A 13,146-nucleotide genomic window follows, 5' to 3' on the forward strand; every position below is an offset into this window, starting at 1 on the left:
TTAATAATTAAAGCGTTTCTATAGACATTTAAGGAAAATTTTCGTAAGTGAATTAATGATAGGTGCCAAAATGAAAGCCTCAACCCCTGCAACGACGTAAAAAAAACTTTACAATCTTTTGGGGCTGTTTTAGTAAACTTTAACAACAATTACAACAATAAGTACAACAATTTTTGAGACGTCGTTGCAAAGGGGAGGCTTCAATCTTCAAATCTATGGCGAATTCAGTCAGAAACAAACTTTTGCAGTCTTTTTACAGAGGTTTCAATTTATAGCACTTTTAGGACAAAGCAATGAACAATGTTCTCCGAAAGAAGTAGCCTCGTACTTTAACCCCTTGCCGTATCATTTTCTTTACAGTCACAGTGATTAAAACGTCTTCATCCCCAACACTGTCGCAGCAAAGAAAATAAAATTTATATTTTTTGTATGGCTACATTTATTTTAATGCTTAAATTTTAGTTCATTTGAAAAGAAAAGCGTAACATTCTTATTTGTTAGATTTTGTTTTAAATCTTCATGACGAGTGTGATTTGTTAAAATACGGCAAGGGGTTAAAATGAATTTCAATTTATTTCTGTATTATTGTTTGTTACGAAATTATCACAGGTTAAATACCGACAATTTTTCCAGATTCGGATATTTAGTGTTCAAATGCTTTTTAGTCCCACTGTATGTCGTAATGTCTGTTAATAATGTTGGCAGTCATAGTTCAACGTGAAGTAGGATATAAATCTGAAGAATATAGACTCGAAAGTACTCAACTCTATTAGTTTAGTATTGCGTCTAACTTATTTAACCAGTTCCCCGGTTTTAATTATAACGAACTATTACATGATTTCGGATTTTATGAATTTATGACAACAATGAATAGCTACAATTTGAAACAGTAGAAAAATGGAAGAGTATCGATCTAATAAAATGATTAAAGGAACGAAATTCCTCTGAGTGTTGTTTCCGCTTGTTGCTTATAACAGATGCAACAAATGTTTATTTTGCATAAACATCCACAGATTGATCATTGCGAACGACAAAGTTATACAAATGATTTAGATAGGCATGTTTAAAAACATTACCAATGACCAGATTGGGGATATTTATGCAAAATAAGGATGATCTGCATCAATTATAGAAATCAAATATATGTTTGTTTTTCCATTAATAATTTTAGTAAGTGCCGATACTTTTATAAATGTCTTTTATCTTTCTTCTGTTTTATATTTCACCTACTCGTTTCTCAAATCCACAGTTTATCAATAAGTGAGGATTACATTGCAGATTATTATGCAAAGTGAAAATTGTTTGCATCAATTACTAGAAAGCGCAATAAAAATGATTTCATATTTTAATACTTTGAAGAAGTTTGAAGTAATATGTATGTATAACAGTGCTTTTAAATTCTTCGAATGTTTTTACTGTTTTGGGTCTACACATTTTTTTTAATGATTAATAAACTGCAAATTGTTATGCAAAATAAAAATACTTGGCATCGATTGCAAAAACTAGATGTTCAATAGAAAAAAATGATTTCACGTTACATAATTCTAATGAGTTTCAAACAATATAACAGTGCTCTTTTAACTGGGGATGACATTTTTGTATTTGCTACTGGACTGCAGATATTTGTGCATTTTCCAATTTTAGTAAACAAATTTTAAGAAAGGGAATTTAAACAAACTCCTACTTTTAACTCCTACTTTGTGGATCCAAAACAAATAAAAAATGTACAAAGTACTATTGAATTTTATATTGTAGCCTGTTTTGAAAATTCCCATAAGCCATAAATGCATAAGGATCCACAAGTCTAGCTGTCACCTACCGAAAATTCTTTTCATAAGGTTAAGACCATGTTTAAAGCTTAAAAATGTATTTTTTTAATTCAACAAATAATTCGTTCACTTTATCGTGTAACTATATCCACATTGGTATAAACTATATATGTATAGCATTTTTATGTCAATGTTATTTGTCTTGCATTGCGTCTCCCTAAATATTCATAATTGAAGACTCACTCAGTTGAATGGTTAAATTCTTCTAATATTTTTTCTAATCGCGTTTCCTTTCCTCATGTTGAAGACTGATTTGATATATTTTATACAAATAAATATGATTCATACGTTAAGAGACATTCGCCTTTTTTGTTTCGTCAACTCGTCTGTGTGTTTCGACGATGAATACTGATTTGATATATTTTATAAATAAATACATTAAGGGACTAATCGGCTTTAAATTTGTTTCGTTGAGCTCGTCTATCTGTAGAAACGAAACTCCCGAGCTGTTAAAATGTTGCGGGCCACAGTGCGATTGGCACGAAATTCGCACGGGGTTTCTTTGAACGGCCGATCGAACCGAACGATTCGGAACGTGTCTCTGGTTTTATTTTCTTAAGCGATTTCCCTCCGGTGCGGCGTGTTTTCCTCGCGCACAGGTATCTATATTTATGCCGCGACGTTTGCATGCACGTAGTACCTACTCGTCGTTCCTGAGGCGGCGATTTCGATTGGCGCGGCCACGTGAGACCGCCGAAATACCAGGTAGTTCGCGAATAATAAATTTTCGCCTACGGGTTCTAACACGGTTGACGCGTTGATTCTCGGGGGATGTGTCCCTCCGCCTAGCATTAATTATAATAACGCGGCCTGGTGCGGGGCCGTTCACATTGCCGGTTGCGCATTTTCGCGTGACACGCTAGTAATGACCCATTTCATTATGCAATGTCGGCGCTCGTTCGCAGATCATTCGACGAAAGCCAGGGGACCACCGCAATGGCTGGAGCCGGACCAGGTCCTTGCGGCTCAAGGGCGCACAGGACAGGACGTGGTCATCGAGCCGAAACTACGGTGGTCCGACGTCTTCGACGAGCTACGATTCGAGCTGTGAGCAACGTTCTCTTTTCTTTCACACTAACACTAAACCTATCGAGCCTTAAGGGGGCAATTTCTTTTTCCTTGGTAAAAAATATCGATACTTTATGATTTTCTATAAACAGAAATGTAACATTAATTAATTTGGAACTTTGTATATGTGTTTGTTATACTTTCATCATGTTACATAAGTTTTTTCAGTTCTGTTCACTTAATTCTCTTTTTTTCACACTAACACTAAACCTATCGAGCCTTAAGGGGGCAATTTCTTTTTCCTTGGTAAAAAATATCGATACTTTATAATTTTTTATAAACAGAAATGTAACATTAATTAATTTGGAACTTTGTATATGTGTTTGTTATACTTTCATCATGTTACATAAGTTTTTTCAGTTCTGTTCACTTAATTCTCTTTTTTTCACACTAACACTAAACCTATCGAGCCTTAAGGGGGCAATTTCTTTTTCCTTGGTAAAAAATATCGATACTTTATAATTTTTTATAAACAGAAATGTAACATTAATTAATTTGAAACTTTGTATATGTGTTTCTTATACTTTCATCATGTTACATAAATTTTTTCGGTTCAGTTCACTTAATTCTCTTTTTTTCACACTAACACTAAACCTATCGAGCCTTAAGGGGGCAATTTCTTTTTTCTTGGTAAAAAATATCGATACTTTATGATTCTCTATAAACAGAAATGTAACATTAATTATTTTGAAACTTTGTTTATGTGTTTGTTATACTTTCATCATGTTACATAAGTTTTTTCGGTTCAGTTCACTTAATTCTCTTTTTTTCACACTAGCACTAAACCTATCGAGCCTTAAGGGGGCAATTTCTTTTTCCTTGGTAAAAAATATCGATACTTTATAATTTTTTATAAACAGAAATGTAACATTAATTAATTTGAAACTTTGTATATGTGTTTGTTATACTTTCATCATGTTACATAAGTTTTTTCGGTTCAGTTCACTTAATTTTCTTTTTCTCACACTAACACTAAACCTATCGAGCCTTAAGGGGGCAATTTCTTTTTTCTTGGTAAAAAATATCGATACTTTATGATTCTCTATAAACAGAAATGTAACATTAATTATTTTGAAACTTTGTTTATGTGTTTGTTATACTTTCATCATGTTACATAAGTTTTTTCAGTTCAGTTCACTTAAAAATACAATTTGAATTGCCGGACGCCCCGCACAATTGGTTCGTTAACGGTTGACATGATATCTGCCCTCCAGTTCATCTGAAATCAAAAATTCTAATGAGATTTTACTTTATACACGTATAATTATCGTTTGACCTACAATGAATAAAAAAAATTATTTTCCTAAATGGTAACTGTTTAAATTCTCAGATCAGTTCATACATTTTTTAATCTTTTACTGTCTTATATTTCACTCAACCAATTATTTCATAAATGTTTATTATGATTCATAAATGATTATTGTTTGTTTTTGTTCCTCTAGAACTTGCACGATGCAACAGGTCGATAACGTTTCAACTATTAAAGATATAGCTACTGTCCGGCGTTAGGGAAACTCCCTCTACTGATATTGCTAACCCTCGAAAGATTATAATCAGAGTTCTAAGTAAACGGTTGTCTTTTGTTTCAGAAAAATTCTATTCGAACTTGATAGTAAAGATTGTCTTATAACAGCAGCTACCGTTGTCAGGTATACAGGGTGTCCCAAAAATGTTGTATTTCCTTGAAAGGGGTGGTTCCTGAGGTCATTTGAAGTAAAATGGTCTCCGCAGCTTTGTTAAGCAGTTATTACCGAAAAACACGGACCAATCAGAGCGCGTCTATAGCGAATGAATTCCGACTCAGGGACACGTTTCACGGAGCGTGGCATTGGCATTGGCCGGGGCGGAATCCGTCCGCTGTAACCATGATCTGATTGGTCCGTGTTTTTCGTTAATAACTCCTTAACAAAGCTGCGCAGAACATTTTCGCAAATGAAAAAGTTACTTGAAATGATCTCGGGAATCACTCCTTTCAAGAAAGTGAAATTTTTGGGACAGCCTGTATTTATCTGGCTTCGTAATTCTTAAAAATATTTGTTCTCCGCTGACCACTCACATTTCTTTAATGAAATTCAGGCCAACTTTTAAATAATTGAATACAATTTGACAATGTCTTTTGAATGGTTTGCAAATTTTTGCCCTTTAAAATGTACTAATGGCGTTCATTTTGGTTTGAGTTAAGATTTCTCTGTGTGGCATGTTATATCAATAAGAAATATTACACATTCAATATTAAGTCTTTGAATTAGAACTCTCGTCTGGTAGGTACTGGGACGGAGTGTAACTTTTTGCAATGTTTAACCTTTATGTCAATAACCGGTTACTGACATTCAATTTTTTAATCTTTTTAAAGATTCTTGTAAATATTTGTATGCTCTTGGGTGATTACAAATTATTTACGTTCGATATAAAAAAGAATATGTAAATTGTTGATGTAATGAATATGAAAAGCATCATTATCTAAATATTTTTAATAATGTTGACAGTCATGGCTCAATATGAAATAAAAAATAAAACCAAATATAATCTTAACATTAAACGTAGCTAGCAAAAAGTGACTAGTAAGTGTTGCTTTATAAAAATAACCAGACTGAATCTTCTTTTAAATTGAACTATGGCTGTCCACATTATTAACAAATATTATCACCAAAATTAAATGAAAATCGTTGTGTTATAGAACAATGTCTTCTATTCTTAAAAAGAAATATTACAATATTAATTAATCATATAAAAATTCACAAAGTCGATTGTATTATTATTATATTAAACAATATTTAAATAAATTTTAGCACATCAGTATTGAATTAAAACACAATTGTGGTATTACGAATGCGCAATAATAGTCTCCACATGCTTAAACGTTAAAAGACATTATAATTCATAGGTTTGTGAATGATATTATGTTACACGTTGTTATTAATACCATTAAAATAACTTACACATAAATTGTTTCAAGTACAACAGAAATAGTGTCTCTATCAAACTCAAAGCCCTAATTATGTAACAAGAATAATTATAACATAGGAAAGGCCAATGAAAACATCGAGGAAGCAATGAGATAATCGCGGTAAATAATCGGGATGATCGTAAATGAACAAATTGAAAGTTCACGACCCCCGTGTCATTCTGTTTCTAGTATACTATTTATTTGCTGCCGTTTACACATTATCGTTCATTCTCGACTATTGGCCCTAATTTCGGTGGAAACCTTGAAACGTGCCAAGGATCAAACGCAGTTTATTTCGAGCTGTCGCGCACTTAATTTTCGTGGAGGACCAAATTATACTCTCGTCTCGCATAATCCTGTTACTGGTTTTCGCGTGTACTGCAAACTACAGATAACGTAATAGATAACAAAAATTGTTAAAACGCGGAATCACGCTTTCACGCGTCATCGAAGTTTTCTTGAGTCACGCCTGAAGCTAAAAATAAATACACGAAAAACTAATCTTCCTACGTAAACAGTTTTCCAATTAAGTTAATCAAAGTATTACATCAATGAATCAGTATTGAAATATTAAAATTTAATAACTGGAGAAATTATGTTTAGTCTTTTTCTAAATGATTTGTTGTGTAATTTATTTACGTTGTTGGTCTTCCTTGGTCAGGTAAAAAATAGGGAAATGAAAGGTTTCGGTTTTATTTAATTTTTGTGTAATTATCAGGATGGTTTCACGTGCGGTCTAGGAAGGTGAAAGATTCGGTGCATAGGCATTTGAACGCTTATTTCGGGAACGCAAGACATGACCTCATCTAGCCTCGCTGCTTAAATAAGACAAAGTCTCATGTCGGATCGATGGCAATTGTTGTCTTTTTCAGACAATTCGTCTTCTGAGTCAGTCAGTCTGAATCCGTCGAGCCCATCCTTCTATCTAATATGTCTATGCAAACGCGTTATCTTGTAGAGAATCAGCGAACCTCTTCAGATTTATAAACGTCCTTAATCTGCGTGAGACATTTAGTAAAATTACAGGGAGTGATAGGGTAAATGTACCTATTACCGCGGGCGTACATTTTACTGCGGTATTTTTTCAAGATGAAAGTAAAATACGTAAAAATAAATATTTTGCCGTAAATAAATTTGTACAATTCAATGGGAATGTATTCTCGTTGGCGAGGCAAACAACATTGTCAATCATTCTCATATTCTAATAATCTGAGGATTTGAAGAACAACATTCTTCATAAAAGGTAAAAATAAAAGAACTGTTGTTCACGTGATTGTACACTCTTCATATTGCTTAAATTGCACACATAGGGGTAAGTTTTATTATTATTTAGACACTTACTTCGATACAATGAAAATATAGAAAGAAACTTTTCTGGCCTTTTTAATAAAAAATTATGCCCTCAGCATTACGTACATTATAGTAAAGCGGGAGCTCATTACTGCGGCACAAAAGTCATTATGAGAAACGAGGTTCTCTTCAGAATAACGTAAAAGGAGGTAAACCGTTATTGTAATTTATTGTTATTCTTTTTTATAAAAGTTCATTCACTACTGAATATCGATGAACTAAGTCGAACGCTGTGGCGACAGATTCGAACCAACTTCTCTGTTCAAAATTACCTCAATTTCATAACATGCTAGGTCATTGAATTCTAGGTCAAAAATACATAGTGCTGTCTGAAAAAGTGAAAATGACTTTGACCATTCATTAAAGTGAAACTATTTCTCAAATACCATCGCAATATCTGCATTTCAAACCACGCTGTATGTTAGCGGGTTTACGAGCAGGGCACAAAGGTACTTAGAAGATACAAGTTGTGTTGTGGAGACTTATTATAACCTAAACCACCCTGTATGTTACCCCAGAAACGTTTCAAGAGCAGGACATCAACCCAATGCTTCTTTAAACGCTGGACTAACCATTTCCAGTTTAGCCAATTCAAAATAATCACAAAGGTTACCTCAAGGTCATAATATGCTAGGACATTGAATTTATCTTCAGATCGTTTACAATATTATACAGTCAAAAATACATAGTGCCACCTAAAAAAGTGAAGGTGACCTTGACTTTCCATTAAAGGGAAATTATTTTTCATGTTCCCAATAGTATCACTGAAAGCTGATCAACTTTCGTGGGCAATACTTTTGTCAAACCATTAGAAGTGCCTCAAATCTCGCGAGGATCTAAATTTTGAACCACCCTGTGTATGTACTTCGGAACGTGTTAATATCAAGAAGCTCATAGCAACTCAAAGTTCTTTAAAAAACGAAGCTAATCACATTCCTCAAGGTCATGATGTGCAGGTCATTGAATTCTCCTTTAAGTTGTTTAGAGTGCTATCAGTCAAAAATACATAGCACCATTTAATAAAGTGAAGGTGACCTTGCCTTTTCACCGAAACAAAACTATTTGCAGGCTATTGAAAACTGGTCAACTTTATTCCAAACATATTTTCGATCATCGAGAGTGTCAAAAAACTCGTGAGGGTCAAAGTTTTGAAGTACCCTGTAGAGAGCAGCCGAAAGTTTGTCCAAACACCAACCTAACCATTTCCACTCGAGTTTCAATGATTCGGAACACCAGCCTCGATTCGTGCAAAATCATTTCGAGAGCCAAGCTGCGAATTTCAGTGAACGACTATCACCGTCATTCTCTCTCGAGGATTCTCTGGCTCGGACGAGACTCGTGGCCATTCAGACGGTACGTCACAGATCGACGACGGAAGCGTTTCCCTCGCGAATTATGAAAATTCCGAGGCGCATTGACGTTTCGCCGCGACCTCGTCAACCCCGCGCCCTTCTCTGTTCTCGGTGTTCTCCGGTGTGCAAAGAGCTAAATTCGACCGAGCTCGAAATTTTCGCGAAAAGACGAAAGAGGCGCTGCTCCTTGAGCATCCGGCTCTAGGATGCTTCACGCTGGTTGCTTATAGTTTTCTTCGAACTATAGCGGAAGGTGGCGTGTGTGGAGGTGGAAAATCGGGCGCGGACGACCTGGCGCTGGCATTTCACTATCAGTCTTCCGAGGGAGCGTCGCGACGATCGACGAGCGGCCAAAAATTCGCTCGGATCTCAGCTTCTTTCGGGACCGCTTCTCGTCGATCCACGTCGACCCTGATCGACGAAGGAGATAGGTCTGACTGAAACGATCCGGATCCATGGACCGTGGGATCGCTCGACGATCGGACGCCACCCCCTCCAAACGAGCTACGAACCCCCTCGAAACCCCTCGAGTACCACTCTTCTGAAACGAACTTCTCTACTGCTAACAGCGACTGAATTGTTGGTTCTATCAGTGATACACCTGTGTCATCTGTGTAGTAGTGTGTCGTCATCGAATGACAGCCGAGTAGAATGAGACTGGCCTAACCCAGTTCTAAACCAGGCACCGTGGAACAACGGGAGAAGCTACTAAATTGTTGGTTCTATCAGTGATACACTTGTGTTATCAAATAGTGTGTCGTCATCGGGTGACAGTAGAATGAAACTGACTGTCGCTTCTATGATTTTGCTATTGAAAGTGAACTCATCGAACAGATTCGCCAGGGTCGAGAGGACGCTTGTCGGGTTTATTTTTGCGGGCCTGTCAACGTATCGTCTCCCAATATCGCCACCACGGTGAAGAACGCAGCCGGGATGCCAATGTTTGGCGTCCGACACAAACAACCGATCCTCGCAACTAAAATATCGGCGCCGACAACGTGATCGGCGAATTTCGGTATCGATGCATCGAACAGGACCCCGTTCACCGCTTCGATCCTTGGTGTACGGTGCTCCGTTTACGAACTATTCGGACGCGAACGAACCCGGAACGATCCTCCGCTCGATGGACTCGCGAGTGATAGGTGCTGACTGGTTAAACACGTGTGCTAGCTCTTGATTCGAAGAGGGTGGTCTCCACCCTTTTCGATCGCAACGGTGTCATGGGGAGCGACTGCTGCAAGTGTGCCAATGGCAACAAACCTGCTATCACCGGCTCGTTATCGGATGGATCGAGACACCGGTACGACCTTGAACTATTGGTAACGGGTGCGGTGTGATTGGGCATGATTCTTTGGAGAAACTAGATCGAAAACAGACGATAGAATCTTCTCATACCAGCTTATTTTTCGGATTATTATCAATCGACTGCGGATTTTATGCATTTATGGCAAAAATCAGTGGGTGTAATTTAAAATAGCAAAAATATTGGAAAGATTTAAACACACTAATCGTATTATTCTCAACCTACTAAACATAATAGGGAAGAAAATCCATTTCTAGTTCACTCCAATTTGTTGCAATTAATTCAAGTAAGAAATTTTTATTTCGCATACAGATGCGCAGTCTAATTATGAATTTCCAGTTTTACTTCCTACGGATATGAGATTTATAATCTATACAAAATTTTATAGCTTGCCAGAATTTGGAATTACGAAAAATGTGGGGTTTCTGTCAGAGTTTCGTTAGAGCTTGAAGAAAAGGCGAACTTCTTTCGAGTGTATTCAATTTATTCGGTCTTCGATTATGGAGGATGTTATTAATATAATGTATAAATAGACCACTCGGGTTGACGTAATGTAATGTAATTGTTAGATTCTGGATTTTTAGCGATTTTTGCGAAAGTTTGAACACAATAAACATGTCGGCTTTCGGATGAGATGTGTAGCGTTCTAAATCGTTAATGATCCAGACTGTAATAATGCATCTTTGCAAGCTGTCTCTTACATTGGAAGCGAAACTTTGCATGTAAATATTTTATACTCTGTTTTTGATTTAGAAGCACTTCTTTATAGCGTTTATTATCACGAAATAATTATAACGATATGAAGAATACCTGCATAAAAATATAACTGAATAGTAAAATATACTACAGACTGCATAAAAATATACTGCATACATAAACCATAAAAATACAATATACTAAACACATAAAAATATAGAGAAATTTAACGAAGTATGGTGGAAATTGCTCTTTATAACAAAGTATGTTGTAAATACTTTTTAGAAAGTATAATAATGAATGAACGAACATGAATGAAACACTATAAAAATCATCGAACGTATAGAGAACTGAATCATCAAACATTTTAATCTTTTATCACAAAAACCGAATTATTTCGTATCTATCTAATCGACAATGTGCTTTCTATTTCGATTCGGATAATTACGCCATTTCTGACGACGGTATTAAGTATTTATAGATGTGTTTTCTTTAACGACTCGAAGCCTGCTCCACTCCACGTGTTACCGAAATAATTCTTTCGCTCCGGTTTCTAAATAATTGTTAATACTTATAGGAAGGTTTAGCGGCCGTTTAAATAATAATGATCTACGCGGGTCCAACTTGATTCAGACAAACAAATGATCTAGAGCGCCACAAACTCTTGGCATTGCTCTACTGCCCTATTTTCGTCACCCTTTTTACCGCGACGGACGACCCGAGGGAAAGAATCTGCCGTCTGGTGCCGGCCGGATTGCGTGAACGCGCGTATGATCGGATTTTTCGAAGGCCGTCGATCGTTCGGATCATTGAGATATCTAGCAACGATCTAGAAATGCCGCAGCGAAAGATCAGCGGTGCAATCGTGCGCGCTTCGTACAAGTTCATTGTGAACACACCGACGCGACAACGCGATGACGCGACGCACAGTCAAGAACAAGACAAGTCAAGATTTATGATAAAACTAGATCTCTCTTTTCGTAAGCTAATACTTGATTGAATTGGACTGAAAACGATACAGACTTATATCTGATTTCATTTGTTAAATAAACAATAGTGAAATTCAATTCTGTTTTTAAGCGAATATTTTGTTGCCAATTAAGAATTTTGTAATACAGACATTTATCGGTTCCTACTAAAAAAAAAACTTTAATATTTTATTTCCCTATTTATTTCCCTAAGTCACAATTCACCATTACACTATTACATAAAATAATATTCGATATTTTTTGTATTAAACTAGACTAGAATAGGAATGTTGTACCTTATTTGGTATGGTTAGGTATATCAACATTTTGCCCCTGTTTTTCCCCTGCTTTCAAATTTCCCCTGGAAATTTAGCTCCAACAAGTTGCAGCTGTAACTGTGAGACAATTTTTTGCTTTGGGAAGTTATTTCGTGAAAAGTGGAAGAGAGAAGAAGGTGTGATACAACTAATAATAATTTAATCGAAAATTCAATGTTAACTTTTGTTCAAATTATGTTTTTCCTCTTTTCTAATTTTATATGTGTACTCATTTAAAATTAATTTAAAATTCCTTTAAAATGTTAGGCAAACTCATGATCAGCAGAGAACGTTACTTTCGTAAACATTAACTCTATAACTATTTATTTCCGAGAGTATGTCCATGAAACATCAATTGCTTAAAATCAAAATCAACTAGTAAAATTTACATTTCTTAGAATGAAACACTCCCTACTTATAAGGGTAGTTTCTAGGAATCCTTAATATTTACCGTTTAAATCAAAAGTGCCAATAACTACTGCAGTGCCAGCAATAGTACAGTTTACCCTATATGTTTTTTTTTTCATTTGATGTATATGAAATTCATATAGTACCTCATACAATACTAAAATGTATAGTAATTGATTAACACGCTCCGTTCAGACCGATTGTAATTCTCATTGAGAAACGAACCATGTGCATTTGTTAAAATAATTCCTTAAAAATTTAATTTATTATTTAAGCAAGTTAATTATTATAAAGCAAGTTTATTTAATCGTAAAATCGTGAAAGTGTGGTGCTTATATGCCTTACGCGGCCTGAGCAGAAAGTCTCCAAAAATCGGTCCGGCACGGAACGTGCCAAAATATTTAATAATGTAAACAATATTTTGAATATTTTGACTCCGAGTCGCCACGGGTTACCATGGGTTCGTCGACAACTCATTTGACCGACACTGTTTTGATCATAGACATATAGAGATAGACTGCGCGGCCTGTACGAAGCGCTGAAGCCCACAATGGCGGCAAAAAACAAAAATAAAACATCAATAAATACATCAATTGGAAAGAGAGCGCTATGGACCCCGGCTAATGCTCTCTCTCTCACTCTTTGTACCGCGCGCCGCCATTGTGGGCTTCAACTCGCCCATAAGACGGCGCAGTCTATCTCTATATGTCTATGGTTTTGATCGACACGATTTGACCGACAATAACTTTCGTCGACACTATGTTTCCCTCGACATTGTGAAATCATCGACAAATGATTTGACCGACACTATGTTTTCGTCGACAACGTAGCATTCGTTCTGTTCATTCAAATTATGTATACATATGTATTTACACAATTATGTTTGAAATTAAATGAAATATTGTGAT

The 13,146-nt window shown here is 35.9% G+C and overlaps 1 protein-coding gene across 6 annotated transcripts in view; it reads left to right on the forward strand.

Annotated features, from left to right (window-relative positions):
- The window catches only part of LOC143212159 (uncharacterized), a 119,557-nt gene that overhangs the window by 2,452 nt on the left and 103,959 nt on the right, over positions 1 to 13,146 (forward strand). For 5 of the 6 annotated variants that reach the window (XM_076430608.1, XM_076430609.1, XM_076430611.1 and 2 more), the window contains exon 2: positions 2,735 to 2,876. In XM_076430608.1, the coding sequence (XP_076286723.1) occupies positions 2,735 to 2,876 (142 nt within the window). Of the gene's footprint in view, positions 1 to 2,734; positions 2,877 to 8,830; positions 9,847 to 13,146 lie in introns of those variants that run through there. The other variant, XM_076430610.1, reaches the window with a different exon arrangement.

This window comes from Lasioglossum baleicum, chromosome 9, assembly GCF_051020765.1.
Source record: "Lasioglossum baleicum chromosome 9, iyLasBale1, whole genome shotgun sequence".
In the NCBI taxonomy this organism is placed as follows: domain Eukaryota; kingdom Metazoa; phylum Arthropoda; class Insecta; order Hymenoptera; family Halictidae; genus Lasioglossum; species Lasioglossum baleicum.